This window comes from Natrix helvetica (assembly GCF_964273705.1).
Source record: "Natrix helvetica genome assembly, chromosome: W".
Taxonomy (NCBI): Eukaryota; Metazoa; Chordata; class Lepidosauria; order Squamata; family Natricidae; genus Natrix; species Natrix helvetica.
This window is the reverse complement of record NC_138555.1, coordinates 78,098,149-78,125,565: the sequence shown is the minus strand read 5'-3', so window position 1 is coordinate 78,125,565 and position 27,417 is coordinate 78,098,149. Positions and strand designations below refer to the sequence as shown.

Genomic DNA, 27,417 nt, shown 5'->3' with positions numbered 1-27,417 from the left:
TTTCAGACAAATGGCTATCCAACATCTTCTTAAAGACTTACAGTGTTGGGGCCTCAACAACTTCTGAAGGCAACTTCTGTTCCACTGATTAATTGTTCTAACTGTCAGGAAATTTCTCCTCAGTTCTAAGTTGCTTCTCTCCTTGATTAGTTTCCACCCATTGCTTCTTGTTCTACCCTCAGGTGCCTTGGAGAATAGTTTGACTCCCTCTTCTTCGTGGCAACCCCTGTGATATTGGAACGCTGCTATCATGTCTCCCCTAGTCCTTCTTTCTATTAAACTTGACATACCCAGTTCCTGCAACCGTTCTCCATATGTTTTAGCCTTCAGTCCCCTAATCATCTTTGTTGCTCTTCTCTGCACTCTTTCTAGAGTCTCCACATCTTTTCTACATTGTGGCGACCAAAACTGAATTTGCATAGGGATTCTTCTTTATACTATTTATGTTTGTTTGTATTTTTTTGGTATGGATTGCACCAGTGAGGCTAAAACCAATTTCGTTGTATACATGATGCACTATGACACTAAAGGCTATACTATACTATACTGAGGCTATCTTGAAGCCTTCAGAGTTGCCGCAAAGCAGAACAGGGGACAGGGATGAGGGAAATAGCTAGATGGGGTTTTGTAGCAAAAAAAAAAAAAAAAAAAGTTTTTCTGTGGGAACCAAGGGCATCCTGACAGGTGGCTGGCTTCAGGAGGAGTAAAGTGAACAAAGCAACTGGATTGGACAACAAAACCAGTGACGTGGGGGGAAAGGGGAAACATTTACTTTTTTAATTAGGTGAAAGCCGTGGGAACTTGTAGAGTCGGCTTTCACCAGTTGTGCCGATACGATGTATCCAATAAATTGTCGAGGAATTTGCCTGTCTCAGAGTTTTGCTTTCTATGGGTGCATTAATTGGAACACGGATACTGGGATGATATAATAGCAGTCTTCCAATGTTTGAGGGGCTGCTCAAAGAGGAGAGGGGGGTCAACTAATAAAGTTAGTTATCACTGGTATAGGTACCAGGAGGTTGGACCAGAAGACCTCCAAGGTCCCTCAAAGTTTGTTATTCTGTTCCATTCTGTTCTGCCTTTCAAACAACATATTTCACTGATGGGAGAAAGATCCAAGTCATGGTAAAAGCAATTTGGAATAGCTATGCTAAAGCAGGCAGGGAAATTCAAGGGGAGAGGAACGAGGAGGAAGAAAACATGGAAATAAAGCTGTTCTTTTATAGAACCAAAGGCGGCCAGAAATCAGGGGTGGGCTTCACAAATTTAACAGCAACGGGTTCTCTGTCTGGTTACTGGGTGGGCATGGCCATGGCGGGCGTGGCCTAGTTGGCCTCCTGCACCACAGCTGGTGGGAGCTGTTTTCGCCTTCCCCAGGCTCCGGAGGCTTCCCTCGAGCCTCCGGGAGGGCAAAAACTGCTTTCCCCAGGCTCCGGAGGCCCTGGGAACTTCTGGGAGGCCCATTTTTCCCCCTTCCCAAGCTTCCATGCGGGCCCTGCCCAAAACGGGCTGCGTGGAGACTCCTGGGAGGGAATGGGTGGGCATGGCCAGCCAGGGTTGGGATTTGAAGGTTCTCTAACCCGGCCATAACGTTAGCTACGGGTTGTCCCGAACCTGGGCGAAACCCGTAGCACCCACCCCTGCCAAAAATCCAATAAAATAAATGGAAATGAGAAAAAGATTTTCTTTTTAAAGCTACGGCAGCACCCAAGTGAGTTTGTTCCCCTTCAAACTCTTGTTATTCTGTACATCTTAAAAGCTGCTAAAATTGAGAAACACTAAATCCGAAGAATGGGACATCATACCCAAAGCAGTAAAAAAAAAAAAAACCACACACACACACACACACACACACAGCTTTACAAAGACACAATTATTCCCCAAGTGTTTTTTTTTAAGCAATCGTTTTATTGTAATAAACGTACAAAATTAGTACAAAGGGTAAATCCAGAGACGGCACTGCTGGGAAATCAATCAGGTACGGTCCAGACTATCTCCTATGCCCAATATTAGAAATTGTTATTAACAGTGCTCCAGAAGCCAATCCATTTGCTTCTTTGTCTGAATAACCTCAGTTCCATGAACTACCTGGACTTCCACCCTACCTCCATTAAAACTTCATCTAGGCAGGGTACAAGTTCCAACCGACAAATTTAACAGGAACGCACAAGAGAAGCAACCTAATTTGAAAAAGAACGCTTTACTTTTCCCCGAAATATAGTGTGATCTTTTCCATCTCGGCCGAGCCTCCATGTTGGCGTTCAAAGTCCAAAGCCCATACTTCCCAGCCATTAGGGATATCCAGCCCTGTTAGAAAAGAGCAGCTAGTTTGAGGAGTGGGGTGGAATTCACAAGAGGTATGGGCCTCTCGTCTTCTAGGAAGCTTCCAGGGACCACAGATGATCAGATTCTGACTGGTTTCTTTCTTCTTTGTCTGTCCCCAATTCATTTTCACATCGGTTGAACTGCAAGATCCACCTTTTCCTAAAGCTGGAGTGTCCCACATGGATGATTTGGGACAGAAGGCTCATGGTTTGGTGGTGGAATTCAAATACAGCAAATACCCCGTTTCCCTGAAAATAAGACCTCCCTGGATAATAAGCCCAATTGGGCTTTTGACTGCATGCCCTCCCATGAATAAGCCCTCCCCTGAAAATATTGCAACACAGCAGCAGCCACGAGGTGACCACGCACCACAAAAATAATTAAGATCTCCCCAAAAATAAGGCCAAGTGCTTATTTCAGGGGGGTCAAAAGAAAATAAGACGCTGTCTTATTTTCGGGGAAACGCGGGTACAACTAGAACAACAGTTTCAGATGAAGCCTTCAAGACAAACTTCTCATCAACCAATTATCATGTTTTAATCTTTAAAGGATTAATCTTTAATCCTCATTCAGGGGCTTCTTAGCCTTGACCCCATTCAGCTTCCAAACCCAGATGGGATCAGCTAGATACTTTCAGAATCACGAATGGGCAAACAAAATTGAAGGTCAGTTGCAGGGCCTAAGTACGGGGCTAACTCTCAAATACCTTCTATTTTGCGCAGGATCCTTAAATCATGTTCTGATCCAGATTCTCCCCTGGCTTCGGAAGGACAAAAGGCCTGTTCTCACGGCCTGAAGCCACGGCTGATGATTTTGAGGTTCTAAAAGTGAGGATTTCCTTTTGAACTGCATCCCCATCTTTCAAACCTGACCATCCCTTCTGGGTTTCTTAGTTTTCTGTACTAGACCGTCGGTCACATTCATGCTTACGAAAAACGCCACTTTTTTGACGTTATTACACACACTGTCCTGAAAAATCTCTCCCATTCAAGCTTGGATGTGATTCTCGCGCCCAAGGAAATAGAACCTTATGGGAATGTGTGTTATGGATAAGGAAAACATCTCATGAACTTAGGGGTGAGATGGAGCTCAGGTTCTCCCAATTATTTTGGGAACGAGCTTGGCTCAAAATACGTTCTTCACCAAGGGTCAAACTGTCCTGAAGAATTGGAGAAACTCAAGACAAAAAAAAATGAGTATTTGCAGTCTCCAACTAAGTGCTCTGTGTTAAAAACCACTTAAAATTCCTACACAAGTATGCACACTCCAAAGAGAATTGACACACGTTGCCTGGCCACTTCTTGGATTTAGGTTGGGACCAAGATTTGGGACCAAGAATTTCAGGTTAGGGAGTATATCACGTGGGAAATAGGTATGGCCACATCATACAGGAGAAAGAGGTCAGGTGTCGACATCATGGTAAAAAGAACTCAGTCTCTCTCACCGTTTCTCCGAAAGATCTCCTCAAAATTGCAGAACATCATCTTCCATTTCTAGCAATCACCCAGGGGAGGCTCTGAAGCACCTGGGGGCTTTCTGAGGACCACCAAAAAGGTTTAGTGCATTTCCTGAAGCTTCATTGACAAAGACATCTTAGCCACATTGAATTAATAGAATCTCTTTTCAGAAATATATATAGATATATATATAAAGATAAATTCTGCAACTAACAGTTTATTCCCAAAGGCACCAAGTATCCAAGAGAAGCACTCTAGCATCATCTAGCAAGGTAGTCATAGAGATTCAAAATAGCAGAATCCAATCATTTGAAATATACAAAGGTCGGGAGAAACCACAGATAGGATGAAGGAAAATGAGGAGGAGGAATAAAATTGGGTGCAGGTATTGTGGCCGGCCAGTGGCCAGCGGAGCTGGCGGCAGACTTAGACAGGGAGGAGGTTGGGGAGGAACATGGGCCAGTCCTGGAGTCTGGGGAAGGCTCTGATGAGGGCTCTGTGTCGGAGGCAGGGAGGGGGCCACGGCCATCCGACAGTTATCAACTGCCTTTGGAGTCGGAGATCAGTGGGGCAGAAGAACAGCAGGAGCCTGTTCCCGATGTGTGCATGCGCAGAGCTGCCAAGGGAAGGGAACAGTTAAGGAACAAGGGCCGACTCAGGAGTAAAGGCACAGGTGGACGGTGAATGGCCCCTCCCATAGGGAATAAAGAGGAGCGAGAGGAGAGGGGAGTTTGCAGGAGACAATGAGTTCAATTCATTAGGGTGAAGATCTGTTCCTGACTTCTTGCCGAGGAATTGCTGCTACAGCGTGGCGTTTGGAAGATATTGGCCTGGCAGCTCTCCAAGCCGAATAAGGGTCTGCAGTTGTGAAATCTCTTGAAAGACCGTTGGCCGGGACTTTGCTGGAGAGGAATTCCCTTTAAACTAAAGAAAAGAGGTTTTATCCGGAGGAAGAGTCTTGGGAAGCCTAGGTCAGAACAGGATGAAGGAAAATGAGGAGGAGGAGGAGGAGGAATAAAATCGGGAGCGGGGACTGTCACTGGAACCGATGTCGCGAGGAACCAGCATTGAATATGAGGGGATGGCGCCAATCCAACCGAGACCAAAACATTAGCAGAAAAAAATAATAATAATACAACGGTTAGACTTGGATTAACCCAAAGCAGGCGATCTGCAACCTTTTAAGTAGAAAGACAATTCGAGGGGATGGGGAGAGAGGAAGGGAGTGCAGGCTGGACAGCAGAGATCCCCGGAGATCCACCCGCAAGTCAGATCCACAGGGATTTCTGTTTCGGCGCCCCGAGGGCACGGAGAGTGGCGTGTGTGCCTTCTGCGTCTCCCCGCAGCTGAGCGATAAGGTGGCATGATAAGAGCTATTTTTTTTTTCACTCCGGTTCGGGCGGGTCAATCCACAGAGTCGCAAATTTGTTCCACCGCGGTGTTGAAGGCCCGGGGTTGGTCAGCGTAGACGTGGTGGGAGGCTCTGGGGATGGCCTAGAAGAGGAGGACAAAAAGAGGAACAGCCATCATGCTCAGCTGGGGGTAGATGTACTTATCCTATGGCCCATCCCCGTCGCATTTGGATAGAAACACCAGAGGTGAAAATGTGCCAGAGGTGCATTTTTTGTTTTGTTTTTCAGGACGCAACTGGACTTTTCTTGGTTTTTTTTTCCTCTGAAGACGTTTCCCTTCTCATCCAAGAAGCTGCTTCAGCTCTGACTGGATGGTGGGGATGGGAAGGGTTTATATTCCTTGCAGGCAGCTAGGAATATCAATCCTTCCGTTCCCCACCGTCCACTCAGAGCTGAAGAAGCTTCTTGGATGAGGAGTGAAACAAGAAAAACAAGAAAAATCCAGTTGAGAGAAAGGGAGGGAGAGAGAGAGGGAGGGAGGGAAAGGGAGAGAGGGAGGGCGAGGGTGAAAGAGTGAGGAAGGGAGTGGGAGAGATAGAGGGAGGAGGGAGGGGGAGAGAGGAAGAGAGGGAGGGGGAGAGAGGGTGAAAGAGTGAGTGAGAGAGGGATGTAAAGAGGGAGAGAAATAGAAAGGGAGGGAGGGAGAGAGGGGGGGAAGGAAGGGGAGAGAGGGAGAAGGGAGGGAGAGGGAGGGAAAGAGGGAGAGAAAGAGGGAAAGAGGGGGAGGGATAAAGGGAGAGAGAGAGAGATAGAAAGGCAGGGAGAGTGAGGGAGGAAGATAGGTGGAGGGAGGGAGAGAGAGAAGGGGGAGAGAGAGGAAGGTAGGGAGGGGAAGAGAGGGTGAAAGAGTGTGGGGGAGAGAGGGGGGAGGGAAGGAAGGGGAGAGAGGGAGAAGGGAGGGAGAGGGAGGGAAAGAGGGAGAGAAAGAGGGAAAGAGGGGGAAGGAAAAAAGGGAGAGAGAGAGAGATAGAAAGGCAGGGAGAGTGAGTGAGGAAGATAGGTGGAGGGAGGGAGAAAAAGAGAGGTGGAAGGAAAGAGGGAGAGAGAGAGAGGGGGGGGGAGAGAGAAGAAGGGAGGGAGAGAGAGATAGAGGGTGAAAGAGTGAGGGAGAGAGATAGGGAGGGAGGGACAGAGAGAAAGAGGGAGATAGGGAGGGAGAGAATGAATTTTATGCCTGATGACCCTATTTGTAGAAGCCCCATACTCTGGGCCAAGGCCTTACCATGTCCTTAACGTAGCATCCCGGCCGTAGGTACCTGACCTTCTCCCCAGTGCTGGTATCGATCCAGGAATTGGCTCCGTAGATCAGGGTGATGGGCAAGTCACGCTGGATCATGTGGATGCGTTGCAACATGGGACGGCGGGCCCATCCCAGGGATTCGGTCATGGCCTTGAACGCTGCCTCCCCACTGATGCAGAACAAGAAGAGAGGGCATCTGTCTGAGATCCTCAGTCATCCAAGGTCAATGGTTGTCCCAAAGGATGCTTTTTCAAGAGACAACTGGGCTTTCCGGTTTTGCTCGGAGGACCTTTGGCTTCTCGTCCAAGAAGCTTCTTCAACTCTTCCAAGAAACGCCAGGAAGTCCAGTTGCCCCTTGGAAAAAGCACCTTTGGGACAAGGGAAGACGTAACGACATAATTTCATCTCCCGCAATGGTGGCTGCTCCATTCAATGGAGATTTTGAAGAAAATATGGGACAGCCGTTGGTCTGGAATCATAGAGTAATCTGGAATCATAGAGTAATCACTCTTTACTTGGGCAGGAGGGATGGAGCGGCAGACTTCCAGCGTCCCTTCTAGTGATTCTACGATGATTAATACTAACAGCCTGACCTCCACTTAGTACAGGGATGGCAAACCTTTTTTCCCTCGGGGGCCAAAGGTGCGCGCGCACATGCTCACACCCATAATCCAATGCCTCCCCCTGTAGGCCCCACCCCAGCGCATGCATGCATGACCCCCATTTTGGTGCCAGCAGGCCTCCCTGAAGCCTCCTGGGACCAAAAATTGGGTACGGAGGGTGCCGCTTCCCCCACGCATGCGAGTGCGATCCCCCCCTCCCCCCTGCGCATGCTCACACCTCTCCCAGCAGAGACCTGAAAATCAGCTGGCCGGTGGGAGGTGCGCACGCATGCGCAGAAGAACTGACCTGGGTCGTGCCATAGATTTGCCACCCCGGACTTAGTATCATTGGGAAGCCTAAAATATTTCCCATTGCATCCAAACTCCACTCCGTTTTAAAGTTTAAAGAATACAACTTTTCCCTGCATTTCTTACAGTGGTGAAATCTAATTTTTTTCCTCTACTGTGGGTGTGGCTCGTTGGGGGGGTCATGTGACTGAGTGGGCTTTGCAATGTAGCCATGTGACTGGGAGGGGGGTTGTCAAAAGACAGAAACTCACTTTAACAATGTCCTGGTGGAGCAGTGGTTTGGACTAGATGACCTCCAGGTCCTTTCCAGCCCTGGACTGCTGTGCTCTTTCAAGGCATCCTCTGAAGCTGTGTTATAGTGCCAGGTTTGTGGTCCTCGCCTATTTATGACTCTGATGGGGTCCACACAAGTCATTTACCCTTCAAAAGAGGTGTCTATAAAGAGGTGCTCATTAGAGGGCGTTTCTCCCTCTTGTTGTGTATCTCATTTCTCTCCTTGTGTCCTTAGCTGAGTGGTAAAGACTATCTATCATGTATATGTCTGTATATATGTACCGTATATATAAACTTCCAGTCCTGGATTGCTGTCCTCTTTCAAGGTAGCTGTGTCTAGTGCCAGGTTTGTGGTCTTTCCTCCCTTTTTCCTTCCTTCCTTCCTTCCTTCTCTTTCTTTCTTTTCTTTCCCTTTCTCTCTCTCTTTCTCTTTCTCTCTCTCCTTCCTTTTCTTTCTTTCTTTCTTTCCTTATTTTTCTTTCTTTTCTTTCTCTCTCTCTCTCTCTTTCTCTCTCCTTCCTTTTCTTTCTTTCTTTCTTTCTTTCTTTCTTTCTTTCTTTCTTTCTTTCTTTCTTTCTTTCTTTCTTTCTTTCTTTGTTCCTTCCTTTCCTTTCCTTTCATTTCTTTCGCCGCAACCCTCCCCCCCCCCCGTTTTTGGCCTAACAGATCTCAGGGAAGCCACCTGTGAAGAAAAACAGACCCCCAAATGCTAAAAATAAAGTTTTTAAAAAATTTCTTACCATTGCGCAGCGCAAGCTTTGTCAAGCATTTTTTTTTCTACTACCGGTTCAGGCAAACTGGCCCAAAACCATTAGAATTTCATCCCTGGTTTCTTATATAGAGTCCTCAAGATACGACCATCATGGAACCTGCCCATTGTGCTCATCAGCCATAACGGACGTAAAAGAAGTCCATCACGTGACCAATCTAGTTTTATGTCTTTTTTTTTTTTTTTTTTTGGTGGTGGTTGTCGTTAAACTTGTTGAGCGAACCAACCCTTTTCGTCGGGTGTGGTTTTGCAGAAAATGAGAAGTGATGGGTTTGGACAAAACCATCATAAAATGCAGTCACGCATGGCCGCAGGACACAGCAAATGGGCCACCAGCACATTTGTTGCGTTGCCGGGCGCCCAATGTGGCTTTGGGGAGGTGGGGGAAAACCTTCAGAACGTCACATCCAGATTGTAACTTTAAGTGATTGGTCATAAGTCAGGTCAACGTACAACAGTTCATTTAGTGACTTGTCAAAGGTACAACCCCCCCGCCCCCAAAATGATCTGTGACCGTTTTTCACACATACGACCGTTGCATGGCCACGCGGTCAAAATTCGGAGGCTTGACAACTGACCCACATTTATGACGGTTGCATGCAATCCCTTTTGCCACCACCTGACAAGCAGTCAATGGGGAAATCGCTTCACAATACTGTGACTCACTTAACAAATGCAACGATTTTCTTAACAACCCTGGCAAGAAAAGTCGGGAAACGCGGCAAACTCACTTGACAAATGTTTCACTTAACAACATACGTTTCGGGCCCCCATTGGGGTCATCCCTCGGCTACCTGTACTAATGTTTCACTGGCTTATCACCATCCTCAATGCCACTTATCTTCACAGTGGTGGTGGGCTCCTAACCAGTTTACTACCGGTTCGCTGAGAGCCGTTTTACACGTGTTGCTCTCTTCGCTTGCTCGCACACCCGCCGCTGTGCATGCGCAGTTGACTGAAAACTGTTCTGTGCATGCACAGGAACATGGCACCGATGGGAGAAGAGACCGGGGAGCTGGTTCAGGGGCGTGGCAGACCTGGGTCGCGGATGGTTCCAGCTCCGCAGGCCGCCATACCACTACTGGTTTGGCCAAAGCGGTCCGTACCGGTAGGAACCCACCACTGCTTCACAACTATTAGACTGGGATCTGTCTAGTCCTCTCTTGCCACCACTCAAACAGGATGCCTCTTACTGGGGCCACAGCTAACAGGTGGACACATGGATGGACCGGTGGCTTCCTCACCTCGGCGTCTGGGCATTGCAGTGGTAGATGTATTCAGAGATGGTGTCGTCGTCAAAAAAATTGGCAAACTTCTGCTTAAAATCTGGACGAAACCGCTGGACCAGCCCAGGACCTAGAGAAAAATATTGGATACTCTATAAACACATCTGCCTCAAAGAAGAGGAGGTCAAGTTATTCTTTGGATAATCTTGGACAAGTTTGGAAAAAGTTCAAAGAAGAGCAACTAAGAGGATCAAAGGCCTGCAGACTAACACACATCAAGGAAGAGGGAAGTATGCAGTGGAGTACCCCAAGGCTCTGTTTTGGGCCCAGTACTCTTCAACATCTTCATCAATGATTTGGACGAGGGGATAAATGGGGAACTCATCAAATTTGCAGATGACACCAAGCTGGCAGGAATAGCCAACACTCCAGAAGATAGGCTTAAGATAGAGAAGGATCTTGACAAACTTGAACATAGGGCACTATCTAACAAAATGAAATTCAATGGTGAAAAGAGTAAGGTTATACATTTAGGCAAGAAAAACGAAATGCACAGGTACAGTATAGGTGGTTTCTTGCTCAACAGTAGTAACTGTGAAAGGGATCTTGAGAGTCCTAGTGGAGAACCATTTAAATATGAGCCAGCAGTGTGCAGCAGCTGCCAAAAAAGCCAACACAGTTCTAGGCTGCATCAACAGAGGGATAGAATCAAGATCAGGTGAAGTGTCAATACTACTTTATAATGCCTTGGTAAGGCCACACTTGGAATACGGCATTCAGTTTTGGTCACCACGATGTAGAAAAGATGTGGAGACTCTAGAAAGAGTGCAGAGAAGAGCAACAAAGATGATTAGGGGACTGGAGGCTAAAACATATGAAGAACAGTTGCAGGAACTGGGTAGCTTAAGAGAAAGAAGGACTAGGGGAGACATGATAGCAGTTTTCCAATATCTCAGGGGTCGTTCTATTCTACTCTACTCTACTCTACTCTACTCTACTCTACTCTACTCTACTCTACTATCCATTCCATTCCATATTTTCTATTCTATTCTATTATTATCAATTCCATTCCATATTTTCTTTTCTTTTCTATTCTATTCTATTCTACTCTATTATCCATTCCATTCCATATTTTCTATTCTATTCTATTCTATTCTACTATTATCCATTCCATTCCATATTTTCTATTCTATTCTATTCTATTCTATTATCCATTCCATTCCATATTTTCTATTCTATTCTATTATTATCAATTCCATTCCATATTTTCTTTTCTTTTCTATTCTATTCTATTCTATTCTATTATCCATTCCATTCCATATTTTCTATTCTATTCTATTATTATCAATTCCATTCCATATTTTCTTTTCTATTCTATTCTATTCTATTCTATTCTACTCTATTATCCATTCCATTCAATATTTTCTATTCTATTCTATTATTATCAATTCCATTCCATATTTTCTTTTCTTTTCTATTCTATTCTATTCTACTCTATTATCCATTCCATTCCATATTTTCTATTCTATTCTATTCTATTCTATTCTATTCTATTCTATTCTACTCTATTATCCATTCCATTCCATATTTTCTATTCTATTCTATTCTACTCTATTATCCATTCCATTCCATATTTTCTATTCTATTCTATTCTATTCTATTCTATTCTATTCTATTCTATTCTATTCTACTCTATTATCCATTCCATTCCATATTTTCTATTCTATTCTATTCTATTATCCATTCCATTCCATATTTTCTATTCTATTCTACTCTACTCTATTATCCATTCCATTCCATATTTTCTATTCTATTCTATTCTATTCTATTCTATTATCCATTCCATTCCATATTTTCTATTCTACTCTACTCTATTATCCATTCCATTCCATATTTTCTATTCTATTCTATTCTATTCTATTCTATTCTATTATACTCTATTATCCATTCCATTCCATATTTTCTATTCTATTCTATTCTATTCTACTCTACTCTATTATCCATTCCATTCCATATTTTCTATTCTATTCTATTCTATTCTACTATCCATTCCATATTTTCTATTCTATTCTATTCTATTCTATTCTATTCTATTATACACTATTATCCATTCCATTCCATATTTTCTATTCTATTCTATTATATTATATACTCTATTATCTATTCCATTCCATATTTTCTATTCTATTCTATTCTACTCTATTATCCATTCCATTCCATATTTTCTATTCTATTCTATTCTATTCTATTCTACTCTACTCCTCTACTATCCATTCCATATTTTCTATTCTATTCTATTCTATTCTATTCTATTATACTCTATTATCCATTCCATTCCATATTTTCTCTATTCTATTCTATTAAGCTCTACTCTATTATCCATTCCATTCCATATTTTCTATTCTATTCTATTCTACTCTATTATCCATTCCATTCCATATTTTCTTTTCTATTCTATTCTATTTTATTTTATTCTATTCTATTATACTCTATTATCCATTCCATTCCATATTTCCTTTTCTATTCTATTCTATTCTATTATACTCTACTATCTATTCCATATTTTCTATTCTATTCTATTCTATTCTATTCTATTCTATTCTATTCTATTATACTCTATTATCCATTCCATTCCATATTTTCTATTCTATTCTATTCTATTCTATTCTACTCTACTCTACTCTACTATCCATTCCATATTTTCTATTCTATTCTATTCTATTCTATTCTATTCTATTCTATTCTATTCTATTCTATTATACTCTATTATCCATTCCATTCCATATTTTCTATTCTATTCTATTATGCTCTACTCTATTATCCATTCCATTCCATATTTTCTTTTCTATTCTATTCTATTCTATTTTATTCTGTTCTATTATACTCTATTATCCATTCCATTCCATATTTCCTTTTCTATTCTATTCTATTCTACTCTACTATCTATTCCATATTTTCTATTCTATTCTATTCTATTCTACTCTACTCTACTCTACTCTACTCTACATATTCTATTCTATTCCCTTTCTTATTCTATTCTTAACTCTATAGTTCAGAAAGACCACTCCAAACTCTTGCCACCTTTGATTCAAAACCTTCCAGCCAACTTCACTCACCCCAAGGTCCTGCAACTCGAAGGACGGCCAGAGGGTTGGACCGTCCCAACACGGTAGCTACAGCCTTGACCCAAGTTGGAGCAGTACGGGCCTGATCTGGATCAGATGGCCGTGTGGGGAAACCCCAAGGATCCACCAGGATTAGATGTTTCACCCTGGGACAAGAGGGGACAAGATACAAATTACACCCGTTCCAACGGAATACGGCCAACATCAATACAGTAACCAGCGTAGGAGGAAAAAGTGTTTCCTCAACCCTATTGCTATAAAATCAAACTCTTCCGTTCTCTGAAGAGTTTGGTTCTAGTTTCAACGGCGGATCATCGTAAGAACGACTTCTTTCACTTTGAAAAACTACAACTGGAACTTGCTGCTTTCCTCTTCCCTCCTCACATTTTTTTTTCTCTTTTGGGTTGCTTCTTTTAGATTTTTTTTAAAAAAATATACAGAACTTGGTGCGTCTTATACTCCAAAAAATACAGTAACACATAAGTGTTACCGTATTTTTTGGAGTATAAGACGCACCAAGGTTTTGAAGAGGCAAATTTAAAAAAAAAGTTTTGCACTCTGCACATCTCCCCAAAACAGCCCATTTTTTGTCAAAAAAAGGGCATGAATAGCCTTTAGGAGGCTTGTAGAGTGCTTCTGGGGCTGCCCCCCCACAAAATGAGCAAAAAACTGGCCCGTTTTTCATGAAAACGGACCCATTTTTTATTAATAAAGGGCATGCATAGCCTTTAGGAGGCTTATAGAGTGCTCCTGGGGGCTGGGGGGGGGGAAATGGCCCATTTTTCACTCATTGTTGCCCTCCCCAGTCCCCAGGAGTACTCTGGAAACCTCCTAAAGGCTATGCATGGCCATTTTTGCAAAGGGGGCGGGGTTTCCGGAGGCCAAAAATGCTGTATTCAGTGTATAAGACGCACCCAGATTTTCACCCTCTTTTTTGAGAGAAAAAGGTGCGTCTTATACTCCGAAAAATACAGTTAAGTATTAAATACATGAATAGTGTGGAATCTGGGTATCATTGGTTTTGCTACATCATAATAGTGGTAATTTTGATAATACTTGGCAAGAATGCAGGAATGAACTAATTGCCTCCTGCAAGCTCCACTCCCCTTTTGCTCCTCTTTTATTCCCTATGGGAGGGGCCATTTACCGTCCACCTGTGGCCTTACTCCCAAGCCGACCCTTGTTCCTTATCTGTTCCCTTCGTCTGGCAGCTCTGTGCATGCGCACACTGGGAACGGGTCCCAGCTGTTCCTCTGCCTCACTGATGTCTCACTCCAAAGGTAGCTGATAACTGGCATACGGCTCTGGCCCCCTCTCTGCCTCCGACACAGAGCCCTCATCAGAGCCTTCTCCAGACTCCAGGACTGGCCCATGTTCCTCCCCAACCTCCTCACTGTCCGAATCTGCTGCCAGCTCTGCTGGCGGGTCACAACAACTAGATCTCACTGCCTCCTGGGGATTGGCTCAAAGTTATTCAGCTGGCTTTCATGCCTAAAACAGGGTTAAAACTCACTGCCTCCTGAAGAGTGGCTGAAAGTCCCCCAGCTGGCTTTCATGGCTAAGATGGGACTTGAACTGCTTCGATGTGCAAACTGAAACATGTGTGCATGTGTGCCTGCTGAAAAGCTGGAAACCCGAAGACCAGCTGGCCGGTGTGGGCGTGCTTGTTTTTTTTTTTTTTGCCAGTTTTCTTGCCGTTTTCAAGCCATTTTTGTCTGTTTTTCAGGCAGTTTTTCAGCCATTTTGGCACAGCTTTCCCAGCCATTTTCAGCTGTTTTGTGGGCCCCCAAAACAGCCTGAAAATAGCCCGAAAAAGGCTGAAAAACAGCCTGCAAAACGTCTGTTTATGGAGCCGTTTTCAGGCCGCGAAGACCAGCTGGCCAGCATGCATGAATAGCCACTGGCAATGGCACATGTCATAGGTTCGCCATCACAGATCTAGACCAAACTGGCACTTTAAGAAGCAAAACAGGCTTGGGTCACACACACACACACACAAAGCCGCACCCTGTTCATCTTGACTTAGAAACAGCTCTTGGAGTCCCAGACAGCTCACTAGATGAGCAAAAGCCCAAGGGGGAAGTGATTGAACCTACAGGAATGCAATTACCTGGGAACCAGGTTGATGAGCTTACCTCTCCGGGTACTGCAAGCTGTACGAGGCCGCCAGGAACCCGCCCAAACTGTGACCCAGCAAGATCATGTTGGGGATGCCCATCTCCTCACGCCAGGCCTCGATGGAGCTCACAAAGGCTTCCTCGGCCCCTTGGGCGTCATTGGGGAACGGCGGCCGAGAGCTCCGTCCAAAGCCCAGGAGGTCAAAGGCATGGAGGGGACGGCGGTGGCTTAGCGAGTCCAGGTTGAGAATCCACAGCCCGATGCCGCCCCCAAAGCCGTGCACCATCACCAAAGGGGTACGTCCCTTGCCCCATTGTGGAGACAGCGAGATGGTCCAGATCTTGGCCTGGTTCGGGAGAGGCACGTAGCGGGCCACAAATCGGTTCTGGAGGCCTGGGGAAAACGAAGAAGCGGCAAGAGTTTCAGCACATAGGGCCAAACCAACTTGAAATCCAGCAGTTCCAGCTGCTGGGAAACCCAGAGGAACGGGAACTATCCGGTAGAGAATGAGATTCAGGATTAGGGGTGACATACTAGAATGCCGGTAGTCCTCAACCTACGACCACCATGGAGCCCCAAAATTTCTATTACTAAGCAAGACGGTTGCTAAGAGAGTTTGGCCCAATTTTACGACCGTTCTGGTGGCGTAGTGGTTAGAATGCAGTACTGCAGGCTACTTCTGCCGACTGCCGGCTGCCTGCAATTTGGCAGTTCGAATATCACCAGGCTCAAGATTGACTCAGCCTTCCATCCTTCTGAAGTTTGTAAAATGAGGAACCAGATTGTTGGGGGCAATATGGAGGGAGTAGGCGTGGCTGAGGTGGGCGTGGCTGAGGTGGGCATGGCCAGCTTGACGTCACTTGTGTCAGGGGCACCTGTGGTAGCCAAGTGCTAAGGCAGGACTTCCCACAGACTCTCCTTTGCTCTCATTATAATCTCCTTCCTTCCTTTTCTTCTTTTTCCTTCCCTCTTCCTTCTCTTTTCTTCTTCCTTGCTCCCTTTCCTTATTTTTCCTTCCTTGCTCTCTTCCCATCTTTCCTTCTTTTTTTTTTCTCTTTCCTCCTTCCCCTTCTCCTTTCCTGTCCCTCTTGCATGCTCAAATGAAAAAGGGGAAACATTTCTCCTTTTCTTTTGGTTTCAGTTTTGCCAACCCACTGCCAGTGAAAATGAGCTTGGGGGGGGGGCATGCATGTGCCCCGCCTCCCGCGGCCCATTTTTGGCTGGGATGGCCTCCTGCAACCTTCTACAAGCAAAAACGGGGCTCGGGGGGGGGGGCGCTCCATTTTCGCTGGCAGAGGTACCGCGGGGTGGAACTTTGCTGTCTACAGGGCAGCCCCATGGCCAAGATCTAAGCACCCTGCGGGCTGGATTCGGCCCTAGGGCCTTGAGTTAGACACCCCTGATTTAGACATATACTGCTTCATAGTGCTTTTCGTTGCATTTAACCAATTTCGTTGTATTTAAGTACAATGACAATAAAGATTATACCTACTTTACAGCCCCCTCTAATTGGTTTACAGAATCAGCATATTGCCCCCAGCAATCTGGGTCCTCATTTTACCGATCTCGGAAGGATGGAAGGCTGAGTCCCTCAGAATTGAACTCCTGGAATGAAGAGTGAGTTAGTCCTGCAATACTCCATTCTAAGCACTGTACCTGTTTTGGCCCGCTAGCGGCCAGCGGAGCTGGCAGCAGATTCAGACAGTGAGGAGGTTGGGGAGGAACATGGGCCAGTCCTGGAATCTGGGGAAGGCTCTGATGAGGGCTGTGTGTCGGAGGCAGAGAGCGGGCCAGAGCCGTCTGACGCCTTCGGAGTCAGACATCAGTCAGGCAGAGGAACAGCAGGATCCTGTTCCCAGTGTGTGCATGCGCAGAGTTGCCAGATGAAGGGAACAACTAAAGAACAAGGGTTGACTTGGGAGTAAGGCCACAGGTGGACCATGAATGGCTCCTCCCAGAGGAAATAAAAGAGGAGAGAAAGGGGAGTGGAGTTTGCAGGAGTCAATGAATTCACTTAATTGGTTCGTGACTCCAGAGACTCCTTACCAGGTTTTGCAGATATCTGGCCTTATCGAGCCAGATAAGGTCTGTGACTATAAATCCTCCCTTGAAAGACTTTGCTGGATGTAAAGGAGCAGAATTCACGGTGAATTAATAAAATGGGTTTTTGTCGGGACAAGGAGTTTGCTCTTGGGAAGCCTATGTCAGAATACCACCACCACGGCTCTCCTTGGTGACTCTTGACAAGGGATGGGACCCACCCACCCAAAATGAGCAGACAAATCGTTCTTACACTGCAGGATCCGCGCTTCCACGTTCTTGAGGTGGGACATAGATGTGGGCCGCCAGGCTGGCAACCAACCACCTAGCCAGCCTTGGGACCTGTAGGAAGGAAAGGAGACCACGAGGAGAGCACGGTTAGAACTATCGAGCAAAGATGGGGAAAGGACATGAGACAGTCAAATGGTCATTGATCCAAACAGCAAAAGAGGGCTGTTTTCAACAACCTGCTCTCACAACTTTGTGATGCCCAAAAATTGAAGTCACCCAACTCCACCCCCGAGGCTAGGAAGACTCCAGTGAGAATAATGACAATTAAATGAAGAAGCTAAATGAATCTTCCCAACTTGAAGCATCCTTCAAATGCTTGCAATTCCAACTTCATTATTAAATGATTACACATATGAGATACATTTTGATGATTTACATCAATTTACTGTAGTACTCTCAAGGTTAATTTTGGTTGGTGTATTTTATTATTTTCATTTTCTTTGGGCTATGTAATTTCATCAAGTATTAATCTACCTATGGGGGGGGGGTATGTTATTGCCTGTCTTTTGTCTTCCTGTATATCATTTCTGTATTTTCTCTTTTTTTAAATTGAATATATATATATATATATAAATGGCTCTGTGTGTGTATGTTCCAGCTTAACTCTGGAACGCCTCAAGCAATTTCAACCAAACATGGTACACAGATGACTTACCCTCTGGAAACAAATACTTTGGGGGTAAGACACCCCTAACGCCCCTCGGGGTGTGTGTTCTGTTAAGATGTAGCCTGTTGTGCCTTAAAATGGCTTCTACTGTACTGCTGTAAAATGGCTTCTACTGTACAGCGCAGTGGAGTTGCCATGGTAATGGCTTCACAGTACTCCACAAGGGGGCTCCCTCTGATAAGGGGAAAATCCAACATTAGAAATTATGTTTGGTCCGGACATTTTCCCCCTATAAATAAATATCAGGGCAACGCTAGGTTATCAGTGTGTGTGCGTGTAAATAATGCATTGTCCTTCAAATATATATATAACGTTTCTGCGAGGTCTCACTTGCCATCTTCAGGCTGGGTTTTGGGCTTAAAATGTGATTGGAGCTCGTCTTTCTATAAATCTTGGTGGGGGTGTTTGGAGTGATGGCTTTGTTTCAGTAAGTGGAGTGATTGGTTGTGTGGTTGTATCATGATTGGTAGATTGGTGCTGATTGGTGCTGGCTGTGTGTCTATTGTTGTTTCGTGTTGTAACAGCGTAGGTGGTGGGTGGGGTTCATTTGTTGACTAGGGCTGGTTTCCAGATGTCTGATAGGCAGGAGGTATCATCACGTTTATTCATGTTGCATGCAAAATCTGCCCTGCAACATACATAGGACAAACGAACAGGAAAATAAATGCACGCATCGCAGAACACAAGAACGCAGTAAGAAAAAAAGAAAAAAAGAAAAAAACTTCCTCCCTTTTCCAGCACCTTAAAACTACAGGACATGAAATTAATTTTGAAGGAACCATGTTTATCTCCAAAACAGAACACTTCAACAAGAGAATAATTATGGAAGCTATCGAAATAGAGAAACACCCCCACAACATGAATAAACGTGACGATACCTCCCGCCTACCAGACATCTGGAAACCAGCGCTAGTCAACAAATGAGCCCCACCCACCACCCAAGCCGTTACAACACGAAACAACAATAAAGACACAGCTTACATCTCCTCAGTTACTTATTTATTTTATAATATGCCCACGTTTAAATTGATCTTTAAATTTATAAATTTAAATAACTCCTCAGAGTTATTGATTTAGAACAGGAATATCAATTTGCTTAAATCCCCTCAGTTATTTATTTATTTATTTATTTATTTTAGGAGATTTCTGTCAGTTTAAATTGATCTTTAAGTTTATACATTAAAATTAGCCCTCAGAGTTATTGATTTAGAACAGGAATATAAATTTGCTTAAATCTTCTCAGTTATTTATTTATTTTAGGAGATTTCTGTCAGTTTAAATTTATGTTTAAGTTTATACATTTAAATAACCCCTCAGAGTTATTGATTTATAACAGGAATATCAATTTGCTGAAATATACTCAGTTATTTATTTATTTATTTATTTTAGAAGATTTCTGTCAGTTTACATTTATCTTTAAATAATCCTCAGAGTTATTGATTTAGTTCACATATTTCTCTCAGTTTAAATTTATATTGCCGTTTACTCGTACACGGTGACTCAAGGCGGCTTACAAGAAGACGTAAGAGCACAATCTAAAATAAATAAAAATAATTTTAAAATATTGTTTTGTTTTGTTTTTGTTTTGTTTGTTTTTTATTGGATTTATATGCCACCCTTCTCCCAAAGAACTCAGGGCGGCGTACAACATTAAAAAACACACATCCCAAAAGTTAAAAAGAAATTAATTATAAAATAAATAAAATAATAACCTCCCCACCCCGGCGACAACACACATTCATTTGTGTTTAATGGGCTTTTTAACGGGCTCCATCCCGCTCTGGGTAATTAAAACCGGGTTCCAGAGTTTTGACAGTGATGAATACAACACAAATATTCCTCATGTAATCACATTTTGGCAACTGATTCACATTTATGGCCATTTGTGTGTCCTGGTATCCTGTGACCACAATTTTTGGCATTTTTAAAGACCGGTTTCTGGCATGAACGTCCAGCAAAATAACTTCCACTGAAGAAAATGGATTCGTTTAAAAACCGTGGTGTTTGTGTAACGAGTGCAGATTTCACTTAAGGACGGCAGTATTTTTAATGACCACTGGGAAGGGGGTGAAAAGTTGCAAAACTACGTGGTGACCCGCTTAATGACCTTCATGACTTATGACTGAAATGTCTGGGTCATTATCAGTCATAAGTAGAGGACTACTTGCAGTGGGCTTCAAGGCACAGATCGGAATCCAAGTCACTCAGCTTGATCCTTTATTTGCGGAGAACACCACAATCCATTGTATGAGTAGCCACAGGTGGCCTAGAGGTAAAGATGCTCGCCTCCTACTCGGAAGGTTGAAAGTTCAATCCTAGGCAGCGATATTGGTCACTCTATCAAGGCGCAAAGAGAAAATATCTGCTGCAAACTCTGCAGAGGCATCAGGGAGGGCACCCGGCCAGTAAATGCTCAGCTCTATTCAATCACCCCAATCCCAAAGCAAGATATTACACAGTTGTAAACAGGGGAGGGGAGAGCTACACTCCATTATATGAGTCCCAAAGTGGCACCATTGCTCAGAGCAGAGCGGGTGAACGTGGCTTCCCCAGCTGGGTTTAGCAATTGCACTGGTGGTTCGGCAATGCCTGCACATCTGCATCCAGATGCCAACCTCTGCAAAGGTCAGCCGATGAGCCAGAAAAGAGGGTCTTCCACGCACAGACACAAGTGTGGCAAGAGGTGTGCAACAGAGTCTTCCTTCTTTATCTCTCGCCTGTTCTCTCTCTCCGACTGGCAGCGGGAAAGAAGGAAACAATGAAGGACTTATGCTACACAACTTGCGGTTTCACACAATAAAGCACAAGCTGTCCCTGCGGCTTACGGCACGGCAGGCATACCAATGAATTACATTCTCTGTTGGTACATGCACCCTGTTGTAACTTTTAATGCCGAGCTCAAGGCTGGGAGGGAGGGAGGGAGGAAGGCATTTATGCCTACCTATCGAGTCCTTACCAAGGACCTAGGATAGGTAAACCTGGATGTTTGACGGTGGTTACAGATATCATCGCAGGACGGAAGCTGTTCCAGGTAAAGCCGCCTTCTGCAATTGACTGGTGGCAAATGTGTCAATGCCAAGGATTATTGTTGTTATACAGAAAAACAGAATAACAGAGTTGGAAGGGTCTTCTAGCCTAACCCCTGCCCAAGCAGGAAACCGTATGGCAGTGGTGGCAAGCCTTTTTTTTCCTCCCGCAGCCCCCCCCCCCCCCGTGCATGCCCTGCGCATATGCCCGCAACTCCCGTTTTGATGCTAACAGGCCTCCCCTGAAGCCTCCTTTGGACCCAAAAATTGGGACACGGGATAGGCGTGCAACGTCTCCCAGCAGACTCAAAAATCAGTTGTCTGGCGGGAGGTGTGTGCACATACATGGGGGGGGCATGCAGGCATGCGTGAGGGTGCGGGGTTTCACGCAGATGTGCGCGCAGGGGAATGGATGGAGTTCCCCCTGTGCCTCGTTTTTGGTCCCAGGAGGCTTCAGGGAGGCCAGCTAGTACCGAAGTAGGGGTCGCGCTGACTTGGGCGACGACTCGCGTGGCCGCAGAGGTGGCTCTGGGCTCCACATTGGTACGCCATCACGGCCCTATGGCATTCTGCCCAATGCCTGTCCAATCTCTTATTCAAATCCTCCACCCACAACTTCTGAAGGCAAGCTATTCAGAATAATGCAGCGAGAACAATTCATCTGTGGAACAGAAGTTGCCTCCAGAAGTTGTGAATGCCCCAACACTGGAAGTCTTTAACAAGATGTTGGATAGCCATTTGTCTGAAACGGCATAGGGTTTCCAGAGAGTAATTAACATAAATTATGACTTTTTTTGAGTGGGGATCACAAGTCACTCATTGACTTTTGAGGTGCCAGGGATTGCAAATGCAATCAGACTAGAGATTCATTCATATAAAATAGAATGAATAAAAATAACATTAAAATCAGAGTGAATGAATGAAAAGAAGGACTAGGGGAAGACATGATAGCAGGGTTCCAATATCTCGGGGTTGCCACAAAGAAGAGGGAGTCAAACTATTCTCCAGGGCACCTGAGGGTAGAACAAGAAGCAATGGGTGGAAACTAATCAAGGAGAGAAGCAACTTAGAACTGAGGAGAAATTTCCTGACAGTTAGAACAATTAATCAGTGGAACAGCTTGCCTCCGGAAGTTGTGAATGCCCCAACACTGGAAGTCTTTAAGAAGATGTTGGATAGCCATTTGTCTGAAACGGTATAGGGTTTCCTGCCTAGGCAGGGGGTTGGACTAGAAGACCTCCAAGGTCCCTTCCAACTCTGCTGTTGTATTGGATTGTATTATTGTATTGTATTGTATTGTAAACAGAGTTGGAAGGGTCCTAGGTGGACTACTAGTTTAACCCCCCCCCCCCCCAGCCCAGGCAGGAAACCTTGGCCTATACCGTTTCAAACAAATTGTCCATTTTGTTTTATATTAAAACCTCCAGTTGGAGCACCCATAACTTCTGGCGTTAAGCAGTTCCACAGATGAATTGTTCTGTCAAGACATGTCTCCTTAGTTCTAGGTTTGTTCTTTTCTTGATGGGTTTCCAACCGTTGGCTTTGGAGAATAGGTTGTTCCTCTTCTTTTATGACAGCCCCTCAAATATGGGAACACTGCTATCCCATCACCCACCCACCCCCGTTCCTTCTTTTCCTTATACTAGACATCTACCCAATCCCTGCAATTCCTAATTATTTATTTGTATCCCACTTTTATGATTTTTTTACAAATAACACGTATCGAAGCTGCCTTCCTCCTCCGGTTTCCCCCATAAATGTGACCCTGTGAGATTTGTAGGGAGTTAGCACCCGCTCCTCTCCTAGGAAAAATGAGGTATTTTAGGAAATATTAAAAGGGCGGAATATTCCCCCCCACCCAGGCAGAAACTTAGCCACCCTACCCCACCCCCACCTTTGTCAATAAGGCCTGGGGCAGTCTATTCTACATAACAAAGATATATCTCCTTTAGTCACAGCCATAGAGGAATTGCCCAAAGCCTTTCCAATAAATCATCACCCAGCAAGACTCAACCAAGCTTGGGACTCAGGACGGCCTACATGGGACCAATCAGAATACAAGCTCAAATTCAAAAGCCCAGAGTGGGTATAAAACCCAGGCACTCTCAGCATCTCTCCCCTTTTTGTCATCTTCACCCAACATACTTCAAGGCATGTGGTCCTGTCCACCATTAAAACCATCTTTCCAAGCAGCCCGTCATGTTTCCAGGGTCTTTTTCCCCAGATGGACATCTCTTCCAACAGATTTTAGAACAATGCACAACGTTATAAAGGCCTCTGAGCATACCTGGAGTATTTTCTCCCTTTCGCTCTCACAGAGAGGGACTTCTCCAGGTGCCGTCCACTAAGCAGTGCCAAAGGACGGCGCCCAGGAGTAGGGCCTTCTCTGTGATGGGCCCAGCCCTCTGGAATGACCTCCCCCTGGATATTAGGATTACCACCGACCTCCGCTCCTTCCGTTCAAAACTCAAGACCCACCTTTTTCAACCAGCAGGCCTGGCTCAACCATAGTTCCATATTTACCCCTCCTGGCAATTTTTAAACTTGTAATCTCCATTGGGGTATTTAATTTTAACTTATTTTAATATTTCTATGTTATTATAATGATTGTATTGTGTTTTTATACCTCCTCCGTACAATGTGTAATTTTATAATATGTGTTTTTATTTATTGTACGCCGCCCCGAGTCCCTTTGGGGAGAGGGAGCGGCTAACAAATTTAATAAAATAAATAAAATAAATAAAATAAATAAATAAATAAATAAATTCACCGAGTACTGTAGGGCAACTCCTTGAAAGAAGTTTCCCAGTTTGGTTTTGACGTGCTGCCTTTTTTGAAACGAAACTTCAAAGAAATGCCAGCTGGTTTCGCCTAAGGCTTGGACGGTGGAAGTAGCCGCAGACTCTTCCCGAATTTTTATTTTTATTTAGCAAGGGGAGAAAAGTCCCTTGTCTCTTTGGGAAGGAGAATCACAGGCATCCTAGCAACAGAAAAAGAAGTTGTGAAGCAGTGCTTAAACTCATTTGTTGAAGCCCAGGGACCCAGCTCCAAGCTAGCTGCCCTCCCTTTCTTTGCCTTTGCACTGTTTGGGGACCTAGCTTTTGTGAAGTTTTATTCGGTCCGTGCCAGTCCCCCCCAGCGCTGGCCTCTTCTTGGCACTTTCTAGAAGCCGGCAGAGGATAAAGCCCGGCTGCATTTCAATCTACCTTCTTACCAGCCTGCTTTTGCTGACAAAGGCAGGCGTAATCCTCAAATCTTAGGGCTCGGCATTAACGGCTGAGAAATCAAATACGGGAGATTAAGGACAATTCTTTGCAGAAAGCATATCGACCCTCTTTATGTAAAGTTTTTGTGAACACTGGAAGTCTTTAAGAAGATGTTGGATAGCCATTTGTCTGAAATGTTATACGGTTTCCTGCCTAGGCAGGGGGTTGGACTAGAAGACCTCCAAGGTCCCTTCCAACTCTACTATTGTATTGTATTGTAAAGTCTCGGGAAATCTTCCCCAATTTTTTTTTTCCCCACAAGGACCTGGGAGTTTGACACCCATCGTAATAAATAACAATTATTATCATCTTAGCTGGTCTCTCCCACACAGCCAGCCAGGTGTTTGTAGACTGGAGTTGGCATTTTTATCCGCCTATCAAGGCCTTCCAAAGGACCTGGCTTAAGCAGATAATGTTGTTTGATAATATTAAAGGTAATAATAGTTAGAACCATTAATCACTGCCTCCAGAAGCTGTGCTCCAACACTGGAGTTTTTAAAGAAGAGACTGGACAACCATTTAGTAGAGGGTCTCCTGCTTGAGCGGGGAGTTAGACTAGAAGACCTCCGAGGAGCCCTTCCAACTCTTGTTATTCTGTATTGACAGAGACTGTAAGCCGTTCCAGTAAAGCTGCCTTTTTGCAATTGGCTGATGATTTTTGTCAATGCCCATAGTATTGAACTGATGCTTTAGGATTGTATCTAGCTTATTGCTATTGGTATTTTTAAAACAGTTTTTTTTTTCTCCCCATTTTTTTATAAATTGCTCAAGGCAGCGGACATAGCCCATACTTCTTCTTCCTCCTCCTATTATCAACAACAACCCTGTGAGGTGGGTCTAGCTGAGAAGGAGTGGGCCAAAGTTACTCAGCTGGCTTTCACATGTAGGGAAGGACTAGAAGTCACGGCTTCCTGGTGACTTTTCTTTCCTAGTGCCTTAACCACAAAATCAAACTAGCTCTCTTCCATATATATTTATATATTGAGAATGTGTGTGTGTGTGTATCGCACGTATTGTGTGTATTATGTGGCTGGTGTGCTCCCAATTAAAAATAATGTCAAATAAAAGCGACGTTGATTTCATTCTAGTAGTTTGTTTTCTTTTGCCACAAATCTTGCCACTTATATTAGCAGGTCTTTATATTGTGTTAGGTGGCTCAGTGGCTAAGACACTGAGCTTATTCATCAGAAAATGCAAGTAGAAAAATAGGAACCACCTTTGGCTGGGAAGGTAACAGTGTTCCGTGAGCCTTCGGCGTTTAGTCATTGCCGGCCACATGACCACGGAGAACGTCTTCGGACAGCGCCGGCTCTTGGGCTTTGAAACGGAGATGAGCAACGCCCCCTAGAGTTGGGAACGACTAGCACATATCTGCGAGGGGAACTTTCACCTTTCGCTTTAGATTGTGTTATTATTGCTCCAGTTCTTTCTCTCCTCTAACGCCTTCTCTTAAGTATTGCTACATCCACTGTCCAGGTTTTTTGGGTGTTATGCAACAGGTGTTTTGTTGTGTCTGAATTTGAGAGTCCCTGAGCACTTTCGCTTCTTCATTTTCTATCACTTGATCTCCATCGTCCTGGACAGGTTTTAAGTGACAGCCCCCTCCCCAACTCCCATTTAAAACACTTGTTATGGTTTGTTTTCTGTTCTTCCCTCTCCCCCCCCCCCCGCCACCCATCGCAATGATTATATCTTTATGTACACTGAAAGCTTAGGCCCCAAAGGCAAATTCTTCGTGTGTCCAATCGCACTTGGCCAATCAAGAATTCCATTGTTTTATTCCATTTGGAATATCGCCCTCCTGTCGCTGTAGCTCTCAGGAGTGTTTCGTCAGCTGGATTAGGGAGAGTTTTGTAACCATGACTCAGGGTTTAAGCACAACCAAACCGCACACCACACACCACAACAATCCAGGACAAGCCCTGCCGCTAGGAAGGAACTAGGAAAGCAAATGTAAAGAGGCCAAAAAGTGCTGGGCTGAGCAAGGACAAGAAGCCAAGAATTCAAAAAAAAAAAAAACAGATTTAAGTAGAATAATTCCATGCTGCCAGCCGCCCCCACAAACGGATACACAATTACACAACCAGGGGCTTCAAAAGCAACAACCATTGATCCTGCTTTCTCCTGCCCACCAGCCTTGCTTCTCATGGACAAGGACCCCCTCCAGTCCAGATGTTGCAAGGGAATCTGGGGCTTCCTCCCCCTCCTCCTCCTCCCCCTCCCCCTTTGGGGAAGACCCCTCCCCAGGAAAGCCCAGAAAGGCGGGGCAGCCCCCTCCCACCTCCCTCTCCTGCCCTCCCCCCCTCCCTCCCTCCCCTAGGAAAGCCAGCCCCGGACTTACGACGGCTCAAGGTCTTCTTCCATGGCTCCTCAAGAAGGAACGCATCGCAACAGCTGGGCGGGGGAAGGCGGGGTCGTTCAGAACGGGGGCGTGGCCAGCTTCTGGCAGGGGCGGGGCTTACATTTTATGAATGGATTGGGCGGGGGCAAAAAAAAAGAAGAAGGAGGAGGCGGTTGAGGAACGTTCCTGCTGGGTTTTGGATTGGAGGGAAGGGCCGGGGTCGGCCGGAGGGAAGCTCCAAAAGAGAGCGCGGCAGCCCTCCCTGGTGCTCCCTCCTGCCTGGGGTGGGTGGGTGGGTGGGCGGGCGATCAGGTGGTGGAAAGCTGACTGGGGGGGAGAGGAGGAGGAAAGGAGGCAGGCGTCACAAAGAGGGGAGGGGCCTGGGGGGCTTGATTGACAGGAGGGGAGAGTGGGCTGATCCAACGACAGCTGCCATTGCAACCAGCTGGAAGAGATGGGGGTCTTGCATGGCAGAAGGTGCTGGATGCAAGAGGCAGGTTTATCCCCCAACGGATTATGGTCTCTCTCCTTTTTCCCTGCTCCCCCCCCTCCCCACTTTCTGAGCTCTTTCGCAAATGACGAGGGGGTCCTTCAATTCAGAGGGGCGGGTTTTTTTTTTGCAAAGGCAACTGCAAAGGACCGAACGAAGAAGACGCCTTGCATTCATGCAAACTGCTAAGATTGCAATGCAATTGCAATTGGCATGATCTCGCAGGCTGCTGAGCTTTGCAGATCAAATCCTAGTTCCAATATTTGAGGGGTTTGCCTGAGAGAGGGGGGGGGTCATGTCATCCTATTTTCCAAGGCACCTGAAGGCCAGACGAGGAATAACGCATGGAAACTGATCAAGGAGAGATTCAACCTAGAAATAAGGAGAATATATATATATATATTGACAGGGAAAGCAAACAACTCCATGGTTTCAAGAAG

The 27,417-nt window shown here is 45.1% G+C and overlaps 1 protein-coding gene and 1 long non-coding RNA gene across 2 annotated transcripts in view; both read right to left on the bottom strand.

The window, feature by feature from the left end:
- Positions 1-1,887: 1,887 nt before the first annotated feature.
- LOC309400498 ((Lyso)-N-acylphosphatidylethanolamine lipase-like) lies at positions 1,888-26,765 on the bottom strand. Its single transcript, XM_081969026.1, has 7 exons — positions 26,488-26,765; positions 17,150-17,238; positions 14,874-15,249; positions 12,730-12,884; positions 9,632-9,743; positions 6,417-6,603; positions 1,888-5,276 (listed from the first exon to the last, which is right to left on the bottom strand). Exons 1-7 carry the CDS (start codon positions 26,508-26,510, stop codon positions 5,187-5,189), a joined length of 1,032 nt encoding a protein of 343 aa, XP_081825152.1. The 5' UTR covers positions 26,511-26,765; the 3' UTR covers positions 1,888-5,186.
- LOC309400500 overlaps positions 1,888-27,417 on the bottom strand; it is a 37,078-nt gene continuing 11,548 nt past the window's right edge. The window contains exon 2 of the long non-coding RNA XR_014176667.1: positions 1,888-2,586. This is a non-coding gene — a long non-coding RNA (uncharacterized lncRNA). The remainder of the gene's footprint in view (positions 2,587-27,417) is intronic.